The 25,601-nt window shown below is 44.0% G+C and overlaps 1 protein-coding gene across 1 annotated transcript in view; it reads left to right on the plus strand.

The window, feature by feature from the left end:
• Nucleotides 1-3,824: 3,824 nt before the first annotated feature.
• The window catches only part of PEBP4 (phosphatidylethanolamine-binding protein 4), a 329,605-nt gene continuing 307,828 nt past the window's right edge, over nt 3,825-25,601 (plus strand). Inside the window, exons 1-2 of the mRNA XM_006864386.1 lie at nt 3,825-3,955; nt 15,465-15,591. Coding sequence (XP_006864448.1) covers nt 3,825-3,955; nt 15,465-15,591 — 258 coding nt within the window. The remainder of the gene's footprint in view (nt 3,956-15,464; nt 15,592-25,601) is intronic.

Raw genomic sequence — 25,601 nt, forward strand, 5'->3', positions numbered from 1 at the left:
TAATAAAAAAGACAGACAATAAGGTGAGGATGTGGAAACATTGGAAACTTTGTATATATACGTTGCTGGTGGGACTGTAAAATTGTGCCATCACTTGGAAGACAATGTGTCAGTCTCTCAGAAGACTAAGTTTGAATACATAAACAAAATGTGGCATATACATATAATGGAATATTGTTCAGCTATGAAAAAAGAATGAAGTACTGATACATGCTACAACATGGAAGAACTCTGAAAACATTATGCTAAATGACAGAAGCCAGTCACAAAATGCCACATAGTGTATCATATAATTTATATGGATTGTCCAGAGTAAGCAAATTCAAAGAGGCAGAAAGTAGACTTGTGGGTGCCAGGGGCTAGGAGGGAGGGGGAAATGGTGAGCTATGGCTTATGTGGTTTTTTTGTGTGTGTGATGATAGAAATCTTCTAAAATTTGATCGTGGTAATGATTGCACAAGCTTGTGACAATAACCAAAGCCACTGAATTTATACATCTGAAAAGGGTCAAATTTATTATATGTGAACTTATCATAAAATTAATTGGTTAATTAAAATTTGATCTCAATTTCTTGTTAAGAATGAAGAAAAAAGGGGGAATTGTCCATAAAGATTTAGAAATTGCAGAGGGCATGAGTGGGAAGGCTTAGGAGGGAAGGGAGGAATAGTGATTTATATCAGGTAGAGAAAGGAGAGACACCTGGACAGTGATGCAGGCTATCAGGAGACCTGGAACGATGGGAGAGGTGCCAAAAGCTCCAAGAGCGTTAGTCCAGAGACTTGGTGACTGCAAAGACAAAGGCTTGGCCTGGTTGCTAGTGGCTGGGAGTAGCCCCAGTCTAGGTGACTGGAAAATGAGAAGGGGATCTCCAGGAAAGGGCACCAAGGGAGCTTCCAGGAGTGAGGCCATTGATCAAAGCAGACTAGTGATAAGAAGGAGAAGCTGTCCCTCCTAAGTTTGAATGTGGCTCCCAGATAGATTTCAGTTTCCAAATATGCAACAAAGTCTCGTGAATCCCCAAGAGAAAGATCAGGTTTGAAAATATTGAGAACCACTGCTTTCTGTCAGATCTCTCTGTACATAAACAAACCAGAGAAGGTTAGATAAATAAGCATAAGAGAGCCAGGGCTAGGGGCCAGCCTGAGTGGTTATTTTCCTACTGATGTTTATAGAGTTATGAGCTGTTAAGTGAAAATATGGACCATCAATAACAGAAAAGGCAAGTTTGCCATGCATTCACACAAGAATTCATTAAACATCTATAGTTCCAGTTGCTGCCTCCAAAAACCTTTTTAGGTAGTAATGGAGACCATCAGAAAGCAACTATCTACAAAATAATTCATTACAAGCATACAAGAGAAATAAGGAAAATAATAAAGTGGTCTGATTGTATGAAGAGGCTTTAAAAAGTTCCTAGAAAAATTCCATTATCTTTCAATTTCATTTTTTCATGATCTTTTTTAAGTCCCTTCATATACAAAATAAATCCAATGGGCTCTGGAGCTCAAAGCAAGTTTCTCTGAAGAGATGGCATTTCAGCTACATAACAAAGAAAAAGTGAGGCTGGAGGCCCTGAGGCAGGAGGGAGCTTGGCTCACTGAGCCTGGAACTAGTTGAAGTTAACATGTAAGAGGAAGAGAGTGGCAAGTCAGGTAGAGAGGCAGCAAGAGGCAGATTGTGCTGGGAATTGTGGGTCATGTGGAAGACTCTGGGCTTTAACCCAAGATCAAAGAAAATAGAGGGAAAGTAAGCAGTGGACAATAGAGCAGTAAAAGGGGGGCAGTAGAGCAGACTGGCTAAGAGCATAGACTCTGGAACCAAACTGTCTAAGTTCAAATCCCAGGTCAGCTACTTACTTTACTACTAATGTGACCAAGGTCAAGCAATCTAACTTTTCTGTGCCTCAGTCCCATCCTCTCTGAAACAGGAATAATACTAGTTACCACTTGAGCAGGTTGTTATGAGAATTCAGTGATGAAAGTCCCTGGCACATACTAAGTAAGGAGGAAAAACTGGTGTGAGTGACCTCAGCATGGGCAGCCGCACACCAAGAATTCTATCTAACCCTTCATTGTCTACTAAGAGCTTTGGCTCCCAGGAAAGTTTGGACAAGCATTCTGACAGCATCACTCTCTGTTCCCAGGAGGACAGGGGCCAAACTCACCCTACACTCAAGGCCTAACACATAGAAGATGTTCAATATCTACTGGTGAAATGGATTATAAGTGAATGCCTGAATAAATAAATCTGTAGATTAATACTTACACTATCCATGATTTATTGAGAATTTACTATATGCCAGGTACTTTACTAAATTCTTTCATAATTTCATCTCATTTCATTCTCACAATGATCTTGTGAAGAGGCTACAATTCAACATTTCCTAGTTGGAGAGATCTTGGAGGTACATTCTTGGAGGGGGAGCAAAATGATCCAGAAATGTGTTTAATTTATGATCCCCAAGGAAGGGCCTTTGGGTGTAAGTTGGTATCCTAGAAATGGAATTCAACTGGACAGCTGCCTGGAATTCGCTTTATAGTTGTGTCATCTTCTTTAGCAAGACACAGGGTGACAGGGTCATTTTACTTGCTTTTGAATAGGGAAAATAGTGCATCCTGTTGTTGTGTGCCACTGAGTCAGTTCCAACTCATAACGACCCTGTATAAGGTTTCTGAGAGCGACTGGTGGGTTAGAACCTCCGATCTTGCAGTTACCAGTCCAGTGCTTATCCAGTGCCACATCAGAACTCTAGTGCATCCTTAGGAGACATTAACTTTCTTCAGTCACTGCTGGGCAGAGCACAGAGGAGAGCACAGGAGTCCTGAGTTCCCAGTTGGTGGTACCCCACCACCTTAGAGATCAAGAGCAGACCTATTGGAAGGGCATTGAGGAACTGCTTTTGATCTTCCCCGTCTGTTCTGGTTCTAATCAGAGTCCACACACTCCTTCCTGCTGTAGACTTCCCCGTGGGGATGCAGGCTCAGCTGTCCGGCCAAGGAGGCTCAGTGTGTACCCAGCCCAGGGCCCCGCTTCCCCCCAGCAGGACATTGCTGGGGCCTGTCTCCCCCTTCCTGAGCAGCTTTACTTGGCTTTCTCCAGAGACTATTATTTTGGGAGAGTGCTGAGGTCAGCTCTGTTACAACATGAAGTTAGAGGCACTCTTCTGTCCTCAACTGGCCCTTCAGAGCTGGCTTCAGGGCTGGGGCTGCCCAACACCTTGAAAAGCAGCCCATGCTACATAGGGTCACAATGTCTGGCCACAGCCTCTTCTCAGACAGAAGTGTGGGCTTCCCAGAAGCTGAGAGATGTAGAGGAGGAACAGAGGGTTGGAGAGAAAAGGCTGCCCCTACTCCCAGAAAAAGTGAAAGAGGACTCTTGTAGGCACCCATCCCCAGGTCCTATGCCTGGGGTTCCCAGCTTCCCAGTACCTGCCTTAAAACCAAAGGAACAAACTGACCCTTAGCCAACTGACCACGCTTGGGGCAAGGAGTGCTGAGAGGTTTATATAAGTATTTCTGCTCTGCAGAGTGCTCAGTACTGGCTGCCAGGAAGGGAGTGACAGCAAAGCCCTGCCCTGACAGGGGAGGTGCTTTAGGCAGAACTGCAAATTGAGTCCAGTTTGGAGTGGGCCCAGGTCCTGCCAGGGTATTTGTGTCCAGGTGGCAGACAAGCTGATGCAGCCCGGAGCAGCTGCCTGCCTTTCTCTTCAACTTAGCAGAAAAGTGTCTGTCCGACCAGGCAGGCCCATGGGAGAGGGGATGGGAAGGGAGGCCCCTACAGAGAGGACCATGGGTTCTAAAGGCTTCTTTTGTTTCAGTTGTCCATGAGTTCAACAAAGAAGCTGGCCACAGCAATCCTGTTGCTGGGTCTAATCATGATGGTCACTGGAAGGGAGGAAGACAATGACCCATGTATCTATGAGGCCCTCTACAACAACGATGTCCTCTTATGCAAGTAAGGAAGGGCATTCTGAGACGGGAGGCAGGATGGACGGGTAGAAACTAGAATTGTGATCTGACAGAGGCGACTGTTTCCAGAACCAAGGAGCATGAGCACTGTCTTCCTGGTCAGCTTTGGTGGAACTGGTAGATGAATGTCAGGTATAGAGGCCACCTTGATTGAGCATTACACTAAAGAACAGATTTTGCAATAGGCCCCTGACTGCCTTCCGGGTGACAGTTGTCTTAGGCCCCAGAGGGTTGTAAAATGACCAGCTCTTCCTGGGACACTCCAATTCTGAGAGCCTGGCTCCTCCTCCTTGCTGAGACCAAGGGACCACAGGTTAGAGAGACCAGCCCAGATTGTTCCCTCCTCCTGCAACAAAGTGACAATTGTAACCATGGAATTCGAAAATCCGTGTGTGCTTGGGTCCTCCCAGTGAGACAGATAGCTGTTCATTTTCTAGTAATCTGTCCCAGAAGTGTTTGGAGAGGTAGGCCTTCTAGGGAATCTGCGTAGAGTCCAGTTAAGAGACAGGCATCAGAGGATAAGAGCACAGTTTTCCCCTGGTCTGTGTTGGCAAGTCTGGAATTTACTTTTTTCCTCACCAACTCTTTGGTTAGAAAAGTAAAACTTAATTTTCTGGCTTTGTGGGTCATCTTCAATGTTTCTTGATCTCCTTTGCTGCCAGTTTGGTGGCTTTGGAAAGTGACTCCTACCGAGACCATCTTTGAGAAATTAGAGTGAGGATAACTGTCAATTTCACTCTTCCTCTGTATCATTTGAATTGTCACAAACATTACCTTTAGAGCAATAAAGGAATGCTTTCCCTTTAAAAGTTGAAGCCTTGGGAAAAAAAAAAATCTAACACTTGTTACTCAAATCACTACATTAACCACTGACAACTTGAAAGCAGTTCTGGCTAAGGTTTCTGTACAGGAGACACGGGCTGCCCACATCTGAGTAATGGGTTGTTGTTGTTAAGTGCCGCCGAGTCAGTTCCAATACTTAGCAACTCTGAGGAGCAACTGGAGAGTTTGAACTACCAACTTTACAGTTAGCAGTTTAGTGCTTCTCCTACAGCCCACATCAGGAGTAATGGGCAGGCAGGCCCTGATTTTCTAGGTGCTCTGTCAAGTAAAATCTTCGTGGGGGCAGCAGGATTTGAATGTTGCTAGCCAGAAGGTCAAATAACCCCCAGAGAGCTGGGGAAATCTGCTAGATCAGGACAAGGCTGGGCAGGGCCATAATAATGGTGCCATTCTGATGAAACTCAGTAGTTCCCAATATTTCCACATTATGGTATACCTAGAAAAGGATATCTGTATTGCACTAGAGGCAGCTGGCCTGGGGCTGAGATCCATATTTGGTTGCCCTGGGGATCTGTGCATCCTGGCACACACGGGAAGATCTGGGACCCTGCTGTGCAGCAGGAACTCTATAGGACACTACCAACTCCTTGCTTTATTTAGATGTTATAAGCAGCCTATAAAGTAAATATTGTCATCCCCATTTTGCAGATGCGGAACCCCCAGAGATTTAGTAACCTATCCACATTGTTTACACAGTTTAGAAGCAGCCAGGCCAGGATTCAAACATCCCTTGTCTGACTCACCTTCAGCCTCCTTCTCCATTCCGCCTACTGCTACTGACCCCGCCCCACTGCAGAAAGCTCATCCAGGACCCACCCACCACCATCTAATGGATTCCAACTCTTAGTGACCCTATAGGACAAAGTAGGACTGCTTCTTAGGGTTTCTGAGACTGTAAGTCTATGGGAGCAGAAGTCTCATCTTTCTCCCACAGTGCGACTGGTGGGTTGGAACAACCAGCCTTGCAGTTATTAGCCCAACGCTTAACCCACTGTACCACTTATCCAGGACCGAGAGCTTCTCAAACTGGAATAAAGGGAAGACATTTTCAAGGACTTCCTAGGATACACCAGCAACCCTAGCTCAAAAAAACATGAATTTAAGAAATTAAGGTCCCAAACCATCAATGCCAAAAGAGAAGCTTTGTGTTTACTACTGTTGAAGATTTTTGTTTGTCAAAGATCATCATTGAAATGAAGACACAGCATGGGTGTGCCGTAGTCTTACATTCTGTTAGAAGTGAAAACAGAGTTTTACCAACGGGGTAGCGGTAGAGAGATTCACAAACCAGGAAATACCCTCGCACCCAGGCACAGGGCATTACAGTGTTCCTTGCAAGAAGAAAGAAGAGGTTTTTATAGAGTGGGGAAAGCAAAGGGCTGCCCACATCTGAGTAACCGGTTGTTGTTGTTAAGAGTCATAGAGACTCTTAGCGACTCAGAGAGTGAATTCCCTCAACAACACTCTCTCCACTACCCACATAAGTGGCCCTGGAACCCCTCCATGAACTCTTCCAGTGACTGGGAGCTCACTTACAAAGTCTTCCCTTCCATGATAAAAAGCTCTTTCAACAAACAGTAAACATCAAGTGACCTCCAACTCATGGCAACCCCATGCGTGTTAGAGTGGAAACTGTGCTCCATACGCTTTTCAATGGCTGTGATCTTACAGAAGTAGATGATCTGAACTTTCTTCTGTGTATCTCTAGGTGGACCCAAACCTCCCACCTTTTGATTAGAAGCCAAGTACATTGATCATTTGCACTACCCAGGGACCTTCTCCTTCTGAAAGAACATCTTAGTCTCAAGGCAGGGACTGCTTCTCTTCAAGTTCAACACATTCTTATTAGTTTTGCCCCAGGAGCTACATGGAGCAAGTCTAGTTTCTTCTTGACAGTCTAGCAAATGTTTGGAGACCAATGTCATGTCCCCCCACCTCCACTCCCACCCAGCTCTTCCTAATCTGGGCAGCCATCCACAATTCTTCAGTGCCTCCTCAAGGACTGGGGTCTCCACTTTCAGGAAGAGATGGTTAAAGATGGACCTATTGCTTTTTGTGTGTTTTGAAGTGTAAAGTGCCACACTTTCACAATGAGCACCAGAGCCTCCTCATGCTGACCTTCAGACTGACTTTGTGAAGTCAGTCTCATATCCCACTTGACTATTTGTCATCCTAGCTTTGGGGCAACTGGGATTCTGGACCTTTCTTCCAAAGACACAACTGAAGAGCACTGTTTCCCTGATTCCATTTACACAATGTTAAAGAGACTTCAGGGCCCTGTGCTAGTTCGTGAACTTTCTCTGGGGCTCTGAGTCTAGGGTTCTAAATCTCAATGCTTTTGTCAGTCTGGTCCCTGGCTATCACCAAGTAAGAAAAGTATTATTCTAAAATATCTCTTTTAAGATCTTTTCCTACTGCTTATCTATACAGTACAATTCCTCCTTTATAAATTAATACCTTTATGCATTGAATTCAACAATTACCTATTAGAATCCACAGGCAAGAAATCTGAATCCTGGAGGAGTTAATTGGCTCACTAAGGAAGTCATGTGATACAGGGGAAATGCTGGACAAAAGTACCAGATAGCAATCTATTGCTGTGTTAACAAATTACCCCATGATTTAGCAGCTGCAAATGTATATTGTCTCATAGTTTCTCTAGGCATGGCTTAGCTGGCCATCTCAGAAAGTCTCTTAGGATGTAGTACTCAAGCTGCTGGCTAAAGTTGCAATCTCATCTGAAAGACCAACTGGTTGGGGATGGGGTGCTCTGTTCCCCAGCTCCCTCATGTGGTTGTTGGAAGGTCTTGGTGCCTTGTCATGTGGCCTATCCACAGGGCTGCTCACAACACGGCAACTTGTTTCTTGAGAGTGAGTAGTGAGAGAAAGGGCTTCCAAGCAGAAATCAGGGTCTCCTTATTAACTAATCTCAGAAGTGATATCCCATTTTTTCTGATGTGTTCTATTCTCTAAGAGAGAGTCACTAAATCCGGCCCACCCTCAAGGAAGGAGGATTACACAGGTCATGGATGCCAAGAGACACTGAGATCCATTGAAGATCATCTTCACAATCCACATGGCTCTTCCCTTCTCAGTTTTCTAAGTGTGGACTCTGTGGTAGTTGCTGAACTCTGGCTTTCCGACTCATGTGGGAGATGACAATAATGATGATAATACTAGCTGTTTCGGAATATTGTTATACTAAATGGAATCACATGTATGTGATGTCCCTGGTCTATTGGGATGGTCCAACAAATGCCGATCCTCTTTTCACAGTCTTTTTTTTTTTTTTTTTTTTTAAATAAAAAAAATGTGGATTGGATGGCACCTAAGTCTCCCTCTTTTTTTTAAATAAAAAAAATTAAAGATAATTTTTCCCCTTTTAGTGTGGGTGCTTTTTCTTAATCTTTTACAATAATGGACCTATGCCAGATTTCTCCTTTTGTGACTGACTGATTTCACTCAGCATAATGTCCTCAAGGTTCATCCATGTTATGCAGTGGCTTGCTGCTTCTTGCTATTCTTCGAGGTAGCATAATATTCCATTGTGTGTATGTACCACAGTTTGTTTATCCATTGTTCAATTGATGGGCACTTTGGCTGTCTCCATCTTTTTGCTATTGTAAATAGTGCTGCTATGAACATTGGTGTGCATATATCTGCTTGCATTATGGCTCGTATTTCTTGTGGATAAATACCAAGTAGAGGAATTGCTGGATCATAAGGTATCTCTATTTCCAACCTTTTGAGGAAGCACCATATTGTTTTCCAGAGTGGTTAGACCATTTTGCAATCCCACCAGCAATGCAGGAGACTCCCAGTCTCTCCACATCCTCACCAACATTTATTGTCCTCTACTTTTTTGATCTTTGCTATTATTGCTGGTGTGAGATGCTATCTCATTGTTGTCTTGATTTGCATTTCTCTAATGGCTAGTGATTGTGAACATTTCTTTGTATGTTTGTTGGTTGCCCAGATCTCCTCCTTGGTGAAGTGTCTGTTCATGTCCTGTGCCCATTTTTTAATTGGGTTATTTGTCTTTTTCTTGTAGAGGTGTTGTAGGTTCCTATATATTTTGGAAATTCGTCCCTTGTCTGATGTGTCATTGCAAAAGATTTTTTCCCATTCTGTGGGCTCCCTTTTTACTCTTCTGGTGAAGTCTTTTGATGCACATAAGTTTTTAATTTTTAGTATGTCCCATTAATCTATTTTGTCAATTTTTGTTTGTGTAAGTTTCAAAATGTTTGGTAGTCTGTGTATGCCCTGTATTAGAGCTCTCACACTTTTCCCTATGTTTTCATTGATGGCCTTTGTAATTCTGGGATTCAAATTTAGGTCTTTATTCCATGCTGAGTTGGTTTTTATATAAGGTGTGAGGTAAAGGTTTTGTTTCAGTCTTTTGCATATCACTTTCCAGTTCTGCCAGCACCATCTGTTGAAGAGACCATCTCCTACCCATGCAATATACTTAAGTATTTTGTCTAAAATCAGTTCGCTGAATGTGGATGAGTTAATTGCTGGATTCTCAATTCTGTTCCATTGATCAATGTATCTTTCACTATACCAGTACCAGGCTGTTTTTACCACTGTAGCCATGTAGTCAATTTTGAAATCAGGGAGTGAGAAGCTTCCCACCTTGTTCTTCTTCTTAAGCAGTGCTTTGCTTATCCTGGGTCTCTTTCCTTTCCATATAAAGTTTGTAATTGTCTTCTCCATCTCTTTGAAGATGTGGTGTTGCTGCTTTCTTTGTTCTGTGTGTCTTCCTTTGTTGAGTTCATGTTTTTTTGTGTTCTTGTGAGTTTCCTCATAGTTTTAATATTTTCATGTTCTTCTTAGATTTTCATTCCCTTGGTATGTTGTGAAGTGTTAATTTTCTTTGACGTTGTCCATTAACTTTTCTCTCCATTTAGTACAGTCTATTTTATCCTGTAATCTACCTGACCTGCTCACCATCTGTATCTCTGTTCCTACATGTTTACCTTCTTTTACATTGTAATTGTTTTGATCATAGACTGACCGCCCAGATTCTCTGAGTTTATTCTTAAAGTTTTGTTGTGTTCTTGACTCTTCCTTCTGTAGATTTAATTCTGGGAGGTACTGCCACATATGTCAATCTCTGGTTGTTGTCTGTTCTTGTTGGTTCTCAGTCCACAGAACTCCCTTTAGGATTTTTGTTTTGTTTTGTTTTGTTATGAATTATGTGATAGTTTACATGAGAGATCATTAGTTTTACATTCATCCTATTGTATATCATTTCATTGCTATGGCTACAATCCCCTCCAGCATATCAACCAACTACACTACAAGCCTGCCCCCGAGTCATCAGCACACAGCCCCTCTCCCTCTCTGTGTATAAAGTCCCCAACTGCTCCATCTCTCCACATCATTGTCTCTGCCTCCATCTCAGGCATCACTTTTTCTCTGGGTAGGGTTCCACTCTCCGCTCTTCTCTCTTGATGCTCCCAGGGATCTCCGCTCCTAGACTGAAAAGTTAATCACTCCCCTCCTTGCTACAAAATGTCTACCTTTACATTTCCAACCCTCACAAGCAGTCCTGATAACAATTATTAACTATTGTATCACAAGAGACTTATCCGCATTTCATCAGCCCCTCCCAGACAGATTGGATACTACTCAGTGGAGATTTTACCTTCCTTCACGCCCTCTAAATCTAGGTTCCCTCTTGAAAGCTTGTAAGCCAGTCACCTCTTGCCTTTGTAGCCTCCCCATTTTGGGTAGCCAATGTCCAAGTTGCCCATCCTTTTCTACTCTGTGTATGGAGGTGGTGGGAATGATTCTTGCTGTAAGGATTTGTTCCCTCTTTTGAGCTACTGCATCCATAGGTGTAGGTCAAGTTCATCAAATTGTATCAGATTACTCTTTTCAGATTACTCTTTTTTTTCCTCTTCTTTCTTCTTCTGGTTGAGCTCTGATCATCCAGTCATTGAAGCCAGGTCAAGTGGGTATTATCTGCCAGTGTGGGTGTTCTTGTCCTTTAGGATGTTTTGTAGCACAGGGTTGGCGTTGGCAAAATCCCTTAGCTTCTGTTTATCCTGGAATGTTTTGATTACACCGTCGTATTTGATTGATATCTTTGCTGGATAAAGGATTCTTGGTTGGCAATTTTTTTCTTTCAGGATTTTATATATGTCTCCCCATTGCCTTCTTGCTTTCATGGTTTCTGCTGAGAGATCCGAGCTTAATCTGACTTGCTTGCCTTTGTATGCAACACTTCTGTTTTCCCTAGCTGCTTACAGGAGTGTGTCCTTATCTTTGATCTTGGAGAACTTGATTATGATATTTCTTGGTGATTTTCTTTTGGGGTCTATCCTTCCTGGGGTTCGTTGAGCTTCTTGAATGTTTATCTTTTCACTTTTCAGGATGTTAGAGAAATTTTCTTCCAGCAGTTCTTCAACTATTTCCTCTGTGGACTTGTGTGATTCTTCTTGTTCTGGAATGTTGATAATTCTTAAGTTATTCCTCTTCATGTTGTCCACATGAATCTTAGACCTTTTCCAGATTTTTTTTATCCTTTTTTGTGTTTGTTCTATCTTAGTAGTATTGAGATATTTGTCTTTCAGCTCACTGGTTCTGCCTTCCATCTGGTCTATTCTACTCTTTTGCCCTTTCAGAGTATTGTCTATTTCTGATATTCTATTATTGATCATTTGGACCTATTTCTGTAGGTTTTGATTTGTTTCCAATGCTGTATCTATCTTATTTGATTGTTCCTGTAGCGCTTTCCTGACTTCTTCCTTATTGTTCTCAACTCCATTGTAAAGTGTTTTGAAATATTTTATAATCATTTTTCTGAATTCCTTCCAGAATGGAGTCCAGGTCTACCTCTAGGTCATTTGTCTCAGACATTTTATCTTGTTTCACGATATGTGCTGATATGGTCATCTGCTTTTGCTTCTTAGACATGTGTAGTGTTTATCTGTGGCTTTAATACTTAATTGAGTATGTGTTTTGGTATTTTTTTATGCTTTCTGATTACTTCCAGGAGGATGTGATCAAGATGTAGGCTTCCTTTTTCACACTTCTTATTGCTTAACTCAGAGTAACTTTCACAGCGATTGTCTGCCTCCCTGGTATATGGTAGTTGGTATTGGTTCTTGCCTGGGTTTTGGTGTAGCTTGACTATATGGCAGCAGTTGTTGACTCTTCTTGGCTAATATAGGGAGAGAAAGAGTCTCCCAAAGGTAGAAGGGGGAGTATAAAACAGCAAAACAGCACCAGCGGAAAAGAAAACAAAAAAACAGCAACAACAAAAACTAGACTGAATGCTGCAGTCTATAATCACAGAAAAGGGAGAGGAGGGAGAGAGAGAAAAAAAATGTAGCTTAATAAGGAACTCTGGTAGTGTAGTGGTTGTGAATCGGGCTGTGAACCTTAAGGTCAGTAGTTCGAAACTACCAGCTGCTCCACGGGAGAAAGATGAGGCATTCTGCTCCCGTAAAGATTTATGGCTTTGGAAACCCTGTAAGGGTCGCTATGAGTCAGAACCGACTCCACGGCACATAACAACAACAATATGAGTATGACTTTAATGTCCTCTCTTTAGCTTCTTGCTTTCAAAGCTGGCTGAGAGATTTCAAGATGCCACTGTTGGTTGTTAATGCTATTCCTCAGGCTTTGATTTAATTTTCCACCTGTTTTGTTTTCAAACTCTCTTTCCCTCTCTACAGCCCTGTCCTTCCCTTTCCCATATTTAAAAGAAAGAAAGAAAGAAAGAAACGTTCAGGGTCTGCTTTTGGGCTGAGTATCTGTGCGCATGCATGGCAGAAGAACCCACCAGTAAATAGGGTCGGGAGTGTCCACTTGCTCAGGCTCCCCCTCTAGTCACCAGAATGGAGGTGCACAAACAGTGGGGGCGCCAATGACCAGATACCAAAAAAAAAGAAAAAGAAAATCAGAATAAAGCAAAACCAAAAAAATATATTGCCACCTTTGCTCCAAATTCCCGCGGCACTTTTCCATGGTGTTTCTGCTCACCTGCTTGGTCTTGTCATTTGGTCTCGCCCAACAGATTTGAAAGTACGTGATTTCTTTCTTTAGCTTCAAGTTTCAGTAGCTATAAGCCTTCAAACTTTTAAAATATTCCTAGCTCTGTGGTTCCGAGTTTTGGAACTCTGCCCTGGATCTGCTTTGGCTGGTATTCTGTGGTATTGCTGATGGGCGAACTTCACTGCACTTCCACCCTAGCCACCATCAAGCCCCGCCCCTTGAATGTATGTTTTAAAGCATATCCATACTAAATGTTATCTTTCATTCAGTTCATCTCAGGCCTGTCCCGATCTTTTTTTAGGCCAATTTTGATAGTTAGAATTGTTAGTTATCAACTTTCTGTCACTGATGAATCTGATACATTTGCCTTCCATCCTTAGCCAAGACTTTGGTGAACTTCTATATAGGACAGAGACAGGCACATGCCACTTGGGACGCCTCTGATATGGGGCAAAGTGCCATCTCCAAAGGTAGGGCAGGTAGAGCCTCGTGGATGTGATGGGAAGCACATTCCTGATTCCTAGTCTCAGGCACATTCTCCATCAGGGGCACTTTGTACAGCTTTAGGCCCACTCACCAAATGTCAATTTGCTCTTATTACTTATTTAACTATTTTAAAGTTCATACTAATTTCACTGGGATAAACAGAAGAGTCCATTCACTGGGGGATTACCTGCTACCCCTCCACTTACCTCCTCCCTGCCCCTTGGTTTTTCCCAGATCTGAGGTGAGCAGCCCAGTCCTACTCTATCCCCCAGCCTCTCTGTCTCTGATTTCCTTTTCTGCAGTAACAGGGAGCTGTGGCAGATACAAAGCAAACCGTGCTAAAAATGCTGCTAGGAAAACCCATCCACTAAAACATCAAAAACTGTTAATGCCATACCATCCAAGAGGAATTGCCATGATTTTGGAAGAGTTAGAAGAAACAAGTACTCTCAGTCAAACATCCTTCAGCTAATTGGGGCTTTGGGGATTTGCCCTGCCTCCACTTTTTGTAACCGGACCATCTGAGTCCTGGCATTGGGGGTACTGGTCCTCAGACATGTCCTGTGTCTACATATGGTCTACAATAGGGTTGTGGGCCTGGACTGCCTCTGACCCAAAGTGGATCTAAGAAGGCTTTGTGAAGGTGAGGGATGGTGGGGGAGGAAAGGGGCGTTCCCCACAAGGAAGCAGCTTTTTACCCTAAAAAAGCTTTTTCCAGGGCTCCCATTCAGATTTGCCCCCTTAAAATATGTTTTCACTGGGTCCCCCTCAAGCATTCTCCCAGCAGAGAACTGGTGAAGGCTCTGTGCAGCAGTTCAGTCACACTGGACATTAAGGAAAGGTTCGGCCCTGCATCTTCTCAACCTCACCCCACCAAAAAAAAAAAAACTTCTGTATAGTGAATCAGTGAAGACCATTATAACTAGATTAACCCTAGAGAAACCCAGGGTCAGGGTGGAAGGGAAGCAAAATTTGTTTTAAATGTTGGCACAAAGTGTCTTTTTTGGTTTTTTAATATCTATTTAAAAGTCAGGCTTAGTTTCAAATATAGACATTTCTGTTTATATTGCAAATATCTAAAAACAAAATGAACAAACTAAAAACATTCTTGAGTCCAAATGTAGGTAAGCCCGAGTGAATTTGTGGTATCAGCTGAATTTGTTCTGGGCTGAGCTCTGACTCCATGTTCTACGTAGTGTTTGTTTTCTCCCTTCCTAGAAAGCCAGATTCTGAGGTCACTCAATTGATTGGGTCCATCTTCTTAGGTGGGAGGGAGAGGGGGTCCTGGCGTGGCACTGGGGCCTAATACTGCAAAGTCAGCTTGAACCTCAAGGTTGGCAGTTCAAGCTCACCAGCCACTCCTTGGAAATCCTATACAGGGTCAATATGAGTCTGAACTGTAACTGTCTTCTTAGAGAGAAAAGAGATAAATGAATTCACACTATAGTGTTTAGAACTATATGCCTCTCTCTCACCCTATCCCTCCCCACTCCAGCAATATATCCCTTCTAAAAGAGAGATAATAGTATAGTCCTATGCTTTATAATGTGTTGGATTGCAAAGTTGGTTTGAACCACAAGGTTAGTGGTTCAAGCTCACCAGTTGCTCCTCAGACACCCTATACAGGGTCGCTATGGGCCAGACCCAACTCAAAGCCACTTAACAACAACTTGCTTAACCCAAAGGAGTTGATTATTTAACTAATGGAATTTCAGGAACATGGGGTGGTGTGTCTGGATTGTTTAGGGGAGAAATAAGGGTTTCAATTGTTTGAAGCAATTTTATCTGCCCATATAGTAGGCAGAGAAAATTGTTACAATTTTTTTGTGTAAGAAGAATGTTCCTGAAAAGGAATGCATTAATAACATTCTTTAAAAACTGTATGCTACTTTAAAGAGACTGGCCAAGTTTGCCGAAAGAGGTATATTCTGAGAAGTAAATATTGATGACTGTTAATAACTTTTTGACTGCTTACAACTTGCCAGACTCTGTTCTAAACTGTGATCACTACTCCTCACACCAACCCTATAAGGTAGGTACTATTAGTGTCCCCGTTTTATGAATGAGGAAACTGAGGCACAAAGAGGTCAAGTAGCTCTTAGGTCACTGAGGCTCCTCTAGAATCCTGACATGGGATGACCACCTCCCTCTCTCTGTAGGGGCCTTGAAGTTTTGTACCCAGAGGTGGGGAACATTAGCTGCGTGTATGTTCCAGACTGCAGCAACTACAGACAGAAGATCACCTACTGGCCTGAGCCCATAGTCAAGTTCCGTGGGGCCTTAGAGGTAGGTAAGCAAGCAGGGTCCATCCAGAAGGGGATGGTTGTGGGGTCCTGGTTTCTCTTAGAACTTGCTCATCTGTGTGACTTGAGGCTGCATCTAGAGCCATCTGGATGGGGTCTGGTGAGGAGAAGAGAGGGAGTGGGAATGTTTATGCTCCTCAGGGGCCACTGTGCTTGGCTCTTTTCCTGATCTCCCTCCATGCTGAGCCTGGCTGTGTCTGGTGTGGGCTTGGGAGTCAATTGAGAGAAGAAGGGTCTCATTCAGACATAATGAGACTTTCAGAATGAGCTTCTCTTCTAAGCTAAAGATGTCTTTTTCATATGTTAATTTAGTATTTGGATAACATTTTTGCAAAATGTCTATTAGTTCTTTTGTTCATTTTCTAATGGATTTTTTAGAGGATTTCTTTCTTTCTTTAATGTACAGAGACTTGCTTTGTGGTTTAACATATGGTCTCCTCATGCACTAGAAACGAACGTGCACTGTTCTGTTGTTGGATGGAGTGTTCTGTCTATGTCTATGAATTTAAGTTAGTTGATTGTTTTATTTACTTCTTCTGTGTTTGTTTCCCTCTAGTGGTTCTGTCCTTCTGGTGTATTAAAATCTCATGCTATTATTTCTCTCTTTGATTCTGTTAGAGCCAGAGTCCTGTAGTTTGAGACACTTTCATTAGGAGCATAGACATTTAATATGGTTATGTGCTCTTGTTCCATTGATCCTTTGTTCACCAAAATGATGTCTCTTGACCCTTGTTTGTTGCAATGTGGAACATACTCTTATTTTGCCTCGGGTTTTCTAAAATAGATCAAGGAATCAGGAATAACTCTTTATGATACTGGGAAATAATTAGTACCATGTTGTTCTGGGAGTTTCCCTTGACTTGAGGGTGGAGGCGGCCTTTGACAACTACTTTGGTACCTGGAAAGCCTGGGGAAGGTGTGGAGGAGTGGGAATTAGCCTGGCTGTGTTTGGAGTTGGGGGAGGGAGCTGCTCCAGTCTCCTGGTTGCCAGGTGTTTCTTTCTTGACTTCAGGGACAGAGGGTAACTTTTTGCTTCCTGGTATTTTTTTGGAGGAGTTGCCTATGTCAACCTAGGCACAAGGACTGTGGTGTGACCAGGATTCAGGTCATGAATGGGTTGGGTCTACAATAGACCAGATATGAACAAGCCTATATGCTCATGCTTACTTTCCAGACCCCTCTGTGCTGTGTGGCAGGGAGAGGCTAGAGTGGGGTTTTCCTTTTGGTCCAGCTTCAGGCCCCTGTGCCAACTGGGGATCCATGTCTGGGATCCCAACCAGCCCTCAGTGATGCCCCCTCTCCCTGGCTCTCATCAGGCCTGACAGTAATCTACATATACATAGCAGGATAGCAGGATAAGATGTTCTGGTGAGTAGGGCACAAATTACCAACGTGTAGAGGGATAGATTTTATTTCTTTCTTGAACTGGTTTTCACTGTCAGAGAACAAGTAGATTGTGATATGTCTGAGTTTATAAGGCTGATTTAATAACACTTTGATCATGTCTGCAACAAAGACAAACCGCCTTTTCTTTTAGAAGCTCAGCAAGAGGGCAGTGAGCTCCTTGTGGATCTCCCTGAGCCAACATTCACATACACACTCACACACATATGTCCACACGCACGTACACACACTCACACATCCACCCATGCACACACTGGTGTATATACACACACTTACACACATGCGCATCCCTGTGGGTAGCTAAGAGGAGTCTAAGAAGACAGAGCTGCTAGCATTACTCATTTTGTGAGAACCACAGAAGCAGAGCAGGAACCCAGCCTGCTTAGGTGAAGAGTATTTGCTGCTCCCACGGTACAAGACTCTACTTGACCGTTAAGTTACTCATCAGTTATCTCATTTGTAGAATGAAGAGGTTGGGCCAGATGCTTTCACAGTCCAATGACTCTCCCAAGGGAGAGTGTTCCCAGCAAAGGACTCTACTCCGCTTACTGATATTGCTGCGAAAGTCCACTAGATGGCAGTGTAGACTTTATGAGTACCTGGTGCCCTTCTTTTAAACACAGACATTTGAAGTTGAGAAAGTCTTGTTGTTGTTGTTGTTGTTGTTAAGTACCGTGGAGTCGGTTCCGACTCATAGCGACCCTGTACAGGGTTTCCAAGGCTGTAAATCTTTACGGAAGCAGAACGCCTCATCTTTCTCCTGCGGAACCGCTGGTAGTTTTGAACTGCTGACCTTGCTGTTCAGAGCCCAATTCATAAGCACTACACTACCAGAGCTCAAATCACAGAGATTTGAAGTTGCAAAAGTCTTAGGGTATACAAAATCACTATAAGTCAGAACCAACTCAACAGCACTTAATAACAACAACAAAAACGGTGTGTGATGTTATTTGGTTTTATCATTAAGTCTGCAAATTAAGTATTTCATTAATTGAGACCCTTTTAGTGGAAAGTAGCAAAAAAAAACAAAAAAAACTTGACTTAAGCCAAAGACAAAGGCAGTGGGGATTTATTAGTTCACAAACTTGAAAAGTCCAGGGATCGCTTCAGGCATGGCTGCATCCAGGTGCTCACGCAATGTCACCAGGAATCTGTCTCAATCTCTTAATTCTACTTTCTTATTGATTGGTTTTGTTTATAAAAAGTCTCTGTCCTTATAGTGGTAAAGATGGCGCCCATCAGCTTCAGGCTTTACCAGTTTATCAATCCCAGTGGAAATAATGTGACTCCTACCAACCATTGGTGGTAGTGGTGGTGTGCTGTGGAGTCGGTACCTACATAGGGTTTCTGAGGCTGTAAATCTTCACAGGAGCAGAAAGCCTCATCTTTCTTCCGCAGAACTGCTGGTAGTTTCAAACTGCTGACCCTGAGATTAGCAGCCTGATTCGTAGTCCCAATATTTGTTCTGCTTGGATCACATACCCATCCTTGTGCCAAACAGTGACCCTGAGTGTCCAAGCCTAGGCAGTCCCACTTAATCTGTATAGACTGAAAGCAAAAGAAGAGGTTTCCAACAAAGTAGAATCAAAGTACAGTTTACCAGAAGAAGGGGAGAAAAGATGTTGGGTGTGAAAAACAAGAGAAGTTCCTACAAAGGTAAGTAATTTGACCAAGTCAATAGCTGATAAGAGGCAGAACGAGGGTTCAAACCCACGTGTTCCAAACTCCAGAGCCTTGACCACAAGGCCACTGGTCAGTGCCCTAAAGAGAGACATCAGTGAGTGTGAGCATAGTTGGGTAGGACTTGACAAAGAGTAACTTTCCATAGCTAGAAAGAGAGGAGAAGTGGGCAGAGAGGAGAGTCATTCCTAAGGAGGAGGTAGAGACAAAGAGAAATGGAAGGGTGGCTAAAACTTTCATTACAGAGTTAAAGGAAGAGGTACCTAAGGATATAAAGAGAAAGTGTCTGTGTGATTGGTAAAGCTAGAGAGGAAACATATATATCTATCTGGGATAGGGTCCCTTGAAAATGGGTATGGAGGCTGAGTAGTCAATGAGAGAGAAGAGGATGAAGGCATTTTCTCTGGATCTGGGACCTGATGGAATAGGGCAAGAAGCTGGTCACTGGCTCTCCTGGATAGTGCCTTGCTTCAAAAGTGATTAAAGTAGTTGTTGCCCTGCAGAATGAGCACTGGACTGCTAATCACAAGATTGGTGGTTCAAACACACCAGCTGCTCCTCAGAAACACTATACAGGGTTGCTATGAGTCAGAACCAACTCAACAGCACATAACAACAACAACAACCAAAGCAAGGCTGCTGGCGGGCATACCCAGGACTCACACACACACACACAATCTTCAAGCTTTGAGACCCTGAAGGCACTGAGCAGCAGGTATAGAACATCTGTGAGACTGGACTGGGGCCAGTAGGACTAAGGCTGTCACAGGCTCACTGGCACCATAGTATATCAGGGGTCTTTTGGCTCCCCACCTTTGCTCAGGTCCCGTCTCCTTGCTTGGACCCTATGCTCTGGGACACTACACAATCCACACCAAAATTCTCCCTCCTTCAGGAAGTCTTCCCTGACCACCCCTTTTGAGTCCCAATTCCTATCCTTGATTGATCTCTTCTTTGTATGAGCTTTTTAATGACTGCCCCTTCCAAACCCAGTATTTACTTCATTCTGTTTGTTTTGTAGTTGCTTGTTCACCTCTCTCATGTTGTTGTTGTGAAGTGCTACCGAGTCAGTTCTGACTCATAGCAACCCTGTATAGGGTTTCCAATGAGCAGCTGGTGAACCGGAACTGCCAACCTTGCAGTTCAAAACGACTTTGCAGTCTAGCATATTAAGGACTCCATCTCTTTCATAACTTCAAACAATTTATAAGCTCCTGGAGAACAAGACTGTGTTGCATTCCTTGAGTCACTCAAAGCCTCTACCAGCATTGTAGACCCACATTAACTAACTGGCTGGTTGGTGCCTGGGTGAGAGAGTGAGTGAGTGAGTGAGTGAGTGAGTGAGTGAGCCGGTGAGTGGCAGGTGGAGTCTGAATGATGCACTGTGTAAGCACAACCATTTGTGCTTCCAGCTGCTGGTGTCTTAGGGCATTTGGTGGAAAGCTGCTAAGTAAAGTAGACATCCCTAACACAATACCCTTACTATTCAGGGTGGGTGTGAGCTGCAAGATGGGGAGTAGAAGCAGAGAGAGACAGAGAGAAAACTAGGCGGATTCACAAGAAATCAAGGTTGTGCAAGAAAATGAAGATGGTTCCTGTCTGTGCATCTTTGCGAGCCTCTGAGTGAGCAAGGTGTTAAAGTAAGAGGAGGCTTTTCTACTGAGACAAACATTAAGAAGCAAACATTTCAAAATGCATTCCGTTCTTACTAAAATGAAAACCAGAAAGGCCCCTGAGAAGCTCCTTGCTGTTGTTGTTAAGTCGATTCGGACCCATAGTGACCCTGTATACAGTTTTCAAGGAGCAGCTGGTGAGTTTGAACCACCGACCTTGCAGTTCAAAAGACTTTACAGTCCGATACATTAGCCTACAGCACCAGGACTCCTTGGCTGGGGTTTATTCTTCCCCTTAAATCTAACCAGCTGGAATTCTATTGAAGTGAAGAAATCACTACTAAGTGAGGAATGTGCATTGTACTGGAGGGATGGAGCAAAAGGCTGGGCTCTCTTTCCACCCCACCTACCTGCTGTCTCCAGGTTGCCAGTCCTACCCAGCCCCCTCCATGCAGGTGACCCTGTGCAGTGTCCCCGTGTCACCTCCACTCAGCTCTCCTGCCTGCAGCAATCCTGTCTGCAATGCTTCTCTTAGTGGCAACCACCTTGCCCTTGTCAGACTACGATAAAGACTCAAGTTCCAACATAAACTTCTCTTTACACATAAAACAGAAAAACAGGGCCTGCTGTGGCCACAGAGCAGCTAGCCAAGGGAGGACATGGGCTTCCAACTTTCAGGTAATTCTGTTTAGAGCGGACTCTGAGCTGTGATGAAGATTTGTTCAAGGAAAGATGGTCCAAGACCAGGCAGCGTGAGTGAATGCAGGACTCGGCTAAGTGTAATGAAGAGCATTTACTCAGCAAACAGCAACCAGTCCCAGCTACTTGGTGTTAGGAACGTGAACTGATTTACTTCACAAATATTTATTGAATACACTGTATGCCAGGCACCGTATTGATGCTGTAGCTCCAAAGATAAAAGATGCTATTCATGGAGCTCCCTGTGGAAGTGGGGCGACAGCAGGCATACAGCTAGCACGCTAATGCAGGAGGGCAGTGTTGTCAAAGAGGAGCCATGGGACCAGGAGGGCAGCTGCTGGAGTTGGGTGTCAGGAGAGACCTCCAGGAGGAGGTGGACATGAGCCGAACTGTGGGAGAGGAACATGCAGGGCTCTGTAGAGGGAGCCTGCATGTGGCTGGGTAGGAGCAGGGAGCTGGGATGTTGGCTAGAGGGGAAGCTGAGGGGGAGGCTGGAGCCTGGAGCGGAGGCAGGGCCACAGCTCAATGAACCAGAGGAGCCTCCTGGACCCAGTTGTGGAGTTTGGATATTAAAGCCAAGGTGGGTGGAGGGAGGGGAGTCACTTTGATTTTTTTAGGCCAATGAGCATGATCAGATTTGAATTCAGGAAGGTTGAATCTGAAGGTAAAGAGACCACCCTACAGAAGCACCCCACAGAAGTGCGGGGAGAGAGGGTGAACTGAGGGGATGAACACAAGAGACATTTCAAAACACCAAAACCACACCAGTTGCTGTGAAATCGAATTGCACTCTTCGCCAGTCCATGTGTGGAAGAGTAGCGGCAGGGTTTCAAGGCTGTGTGTGTGTGTATGTGGACGTTTAGAAGCATATCACCAGGCCTGTCTCCTGAGGAGCTTCAGTTAGTAGTTAAGTGTTTAACCATATATTCTACTCAGGGGCTCTGATGAGAGACAGTAAGGACATTGAATCCATAGGACTTGGTGACTATGGGGATGTAGGGATATTGGGGGAGGCAGGACCCTTGTGTTTCTGTGACAGACAGGCAGGTGGAGAAGGGTAAAACGGACCATGTAATTTATTATCCAAAATGGGACCCATCTGAGAGCGCAGGGAGATGGTAGTAATAACTATGCCAGGTCACTGGGTGATTTACACACTGTCCTGGTAACCGAGACCCTAGCACTAGTTAAGAAACAGGGCCAGGGTCAGTGAGTTTTGAATACACCAAATATGAGGACCCTGGGTGATACCAGGCTGGGAGTAGAAGGTGGGGCTGGAGATGTGGATTCAGATCTGAGCATACAGGGGTGGTGGAATGTGAGGTCGATGGACTCACATGAGGAGAAGACATGGAATGGCCACAGCACACAGCTGGCAGAGGTTAAGCTAGACAGGTCACAGAAAATGGGCATCGGATTTGATCTGCAGTGAATTGGTGATGAGCAGAGCAGACAGCAGATTTAGAGAAGTGAGTGAGCTGTGAACACAGTGGGCAAGCAGAGATTTCTGGGAATCTTTGAATGCTAATGGGAAGGAACAGCTAGAACAAGCAGTGCAAAAACACAGCAGGGAGAGGAGATGATAGAACTTCTGGAAAAGTTCACAAGTGAGGATGAACGAGGTGGCAAGGGTCAAACAGAAAGGAGGGGATTTCGAAGGCTATCTCGTGCTCCTCAGAACTGCCAGGACCCAGGAGGTTGGAGGTGGGAGTTTTTGAAGATGCAGCTGAGGCCTGGAGCCTGGGATAAGCAGGAAGAGGAAGTCAATTGGGAAGGTGATAAGTAGGCATAAAGGGTTTGGTTGTGGTCCCCAGGCTGGAGGGGGTGGCCTGATGGCCACACTGCTGTGTCCAGGAGCTCAGAGGTGAGTGGTAAAGCAGAGGAGTGTTGTAGATAGCAGAGTGAGGGGGCTCAGGAAATGTTCATGTGTGGGTGCTAAGGACAGAGGGGTGAGTAGCAAGGAAGATGCATTCCAAGAGGGGAGTGGTGGCCGACAGGCTCCAACGCTGGGAGAGGCTGTTCTTGCAGGGTGACGCTGGAGAAGAGCCACAGATTCCTTGGCACTGCTCTTGAGAAACGGAGAGGGGAGTTTCAGGGCCATGGGTTGGGAGCAGAAGGTAAAGTTTGGATAGGGTATGTGTGTGGGTATGTGTGTGTGGTGGGGGTGATTCACTAGGGCAGGGGTAGGGACACCAAAGCACCAAGAATTCCTGAGGAAAGTAAATGAGACAAATCGCAACCATAAGCCAATAACTGGAACTTCATATATGTTATCAGTTGACATTATGAGGAGCCGAGACTGGAACCTGAAGAGTAGAAGGCACAGAAGGGCTGGAAGCTTTGAGGCCCTGGGAGGTCTCTGTGAGTCTGAGCCAGTGCAGTGCGGAGGGAGGACAAAGTGTGTGGAGATGAGTTAGGAGGAGTACCAGCACAGAGGAGAACTCCCTCACAAGATATTGTATCCTTTGTTTCTGGCTCCTAATTCAGGTGGTCATAGTTGGCTAAAATCCCCTGAACTGTGTCCAACCCTAGCTCAGGCCCCTCACTCAGCCACTTATCTGTCATCTGTTAGCAGGTCCCCTGGGGTACGACAGAACCAGGTAAAAGAGGAAGGACAGTTATTGTCATTTCTGACCTTTGCAGTTAGAGTTGCAAAGGAACTTCACATGCAGGATTTCACATCATCCTCTTAAGTGCATGGTGAGGTGGGTAGAGTAGGTAATACTTCCACAATTCCAAATGTGCCCAAAGGAACAGCTTGCCAAAGCTGATAAGTAGAACTAGCCTGTGACTGCTGATCTATCTGCCTTTGCATCCACCAACTGCTCTTTCACCTACATAATTTTGCTTCTGGAGTCTACCCTTAACCCCAGAAATCAGCTCCTAATGTTTGTGTTATACTCGTGATGTTGTTCATCCATCCATCCATTCATTTATTGGGGCAGATTTTTATTGAGGTCTACTTTCTGTCCCTGGAGTCCTGGTTTGGCGCTGTGGGCTAATGTGTCAGACTGCAAAGTCGTTTGAACCACAAGATCGGAGATGCAAGTTCACCAGCTGCTCCTTGGAAACACTATACAGGGTTGCTATGGGTTGGAACTGACTCAACGACACTTAACAACAACAACAACAACAACAACTCTCTGTCTGAGGAGCTGTTCCAGGAGCTAGGGATATAAACAAAGCAAACCCTAGTCCTGCCTTGATGGTCATCTCATTCATAATAGTGAGGACATTAAATCTTGTTATGATTATGTAGCCACTGAAAACACTTGAGAGCCAAGCGGGGGAGAATATAAAAGGATGAAGTATGTTCTTATGTAACTGAGTTCTTGCTTCTGGGTAGTTATACTAGCAAACTAGGAAGTTTGTGAGTTTTGATCTTTATTTCCACCCCCATTCCTGTGATTGTACAAAATGCTTCAGGGTTGACAGATACTATAGTCAGAACTAAGACCTGACCCGCCAGGAGCATTTTGAATAAAGCAGGCCCATTTTCAACCCAAAATGATAACTACTCAAGGTGCAGGCAAACATGGTGTTTGTTCAATAATTGGGCATCTGATGTCAGTTGAAAGCTTCCAGTCAAGTGCTGGGAAAACAGGTTCCAGATGTTTTTCAGATCAAATAATGTTTCTTTGAAAAAACTGTGTGGGATGTTCAACCGACGAAGCATCAGACATGAAAAGAGAGTTCAATGGGTTTGCATCCTGGTTTAAAAAAAAAAAATTCAGCTAGCCAAGTGTCTGTGTGGGGTTAGTCATATGTTTGGAATCTGTTAACAGTGAGCCTATTGGGAATGTCAGAAGAAGCATCTTGGATTTTTTTTAAACATAACAATGAGAATATTTATTTTCTCCAGACAGTAAAAACAACATTTTTACTCTCTTTTATAAAAGTTAAGTATCATTATATTTTATTTCCTTAAAGAACAAAATTCTCATATGTGTGTGTGTATTGTTGTTTTAAGTGCCATCCAGTCGGTTCTGACCCATAGCGACCCTGTATAGGGTTTCTGAGGAACAGCTGGTGAGCTTGAACTGCTGACCTTATATCCAAAGTCAAACTGGCTTTGCAATCCAGTGCTTTAACCTGCAGTGCCACACAAGGACTTCTGCGTTGGACTGCAAGGTTGATTTGAACCACAAGGTCAGCAGTTCAAATTCACCAGCCACTCCCCAGAAACCCTATACTGGGCTATGAGTCGGAACCGGAACTGACTCGATGGTACTTAACAACAATATATATTAAAATTATATATTTAACATTTGTAATTCATCTATTTTATTCTCAAAGTTGCGTATTAAGAACTTTGTCATCCTGAGTTCAGGTCTCTGTGAGATGGTGAGTTTGAATTTGAATGTGAGCCAGTCTAGTGCTGTATAAATCTGGGTGTGGCATCTCCTTGCAGGCAGGGAGAGAGAGACCACCAGTATGTTCTTCTAAGATACTTTCTGAAACAACAGTTACCTCTGAATCTCCTCCATATACCCCTCCTCTGACTTGATGTGTGCAGTCAACTTGGCAAGCCAGGAGCCCTGAGATGGGCCAAGCAGGGCTTTAAGCCTAGGGCTAGTGTCATTCCCCCACCAGCCAA

This window comes from Chrysochloris asiatica, unplaced genomic scaffold (genome assembly GCF_000296735.1).
Source record: "Chrysochloris asiatica unplaced genomic scaffold, ChrAsi1.0 scaffold00064, whole genome shotgun sequence".
In the NCBI taxonomy this organism is placed as follows: Eukaryota; Metazoa; Chordata; class Mammalia; order Afrosoricida; family Chrysochloridae; genus Chrysochloris; species Chrysochloris asiatica.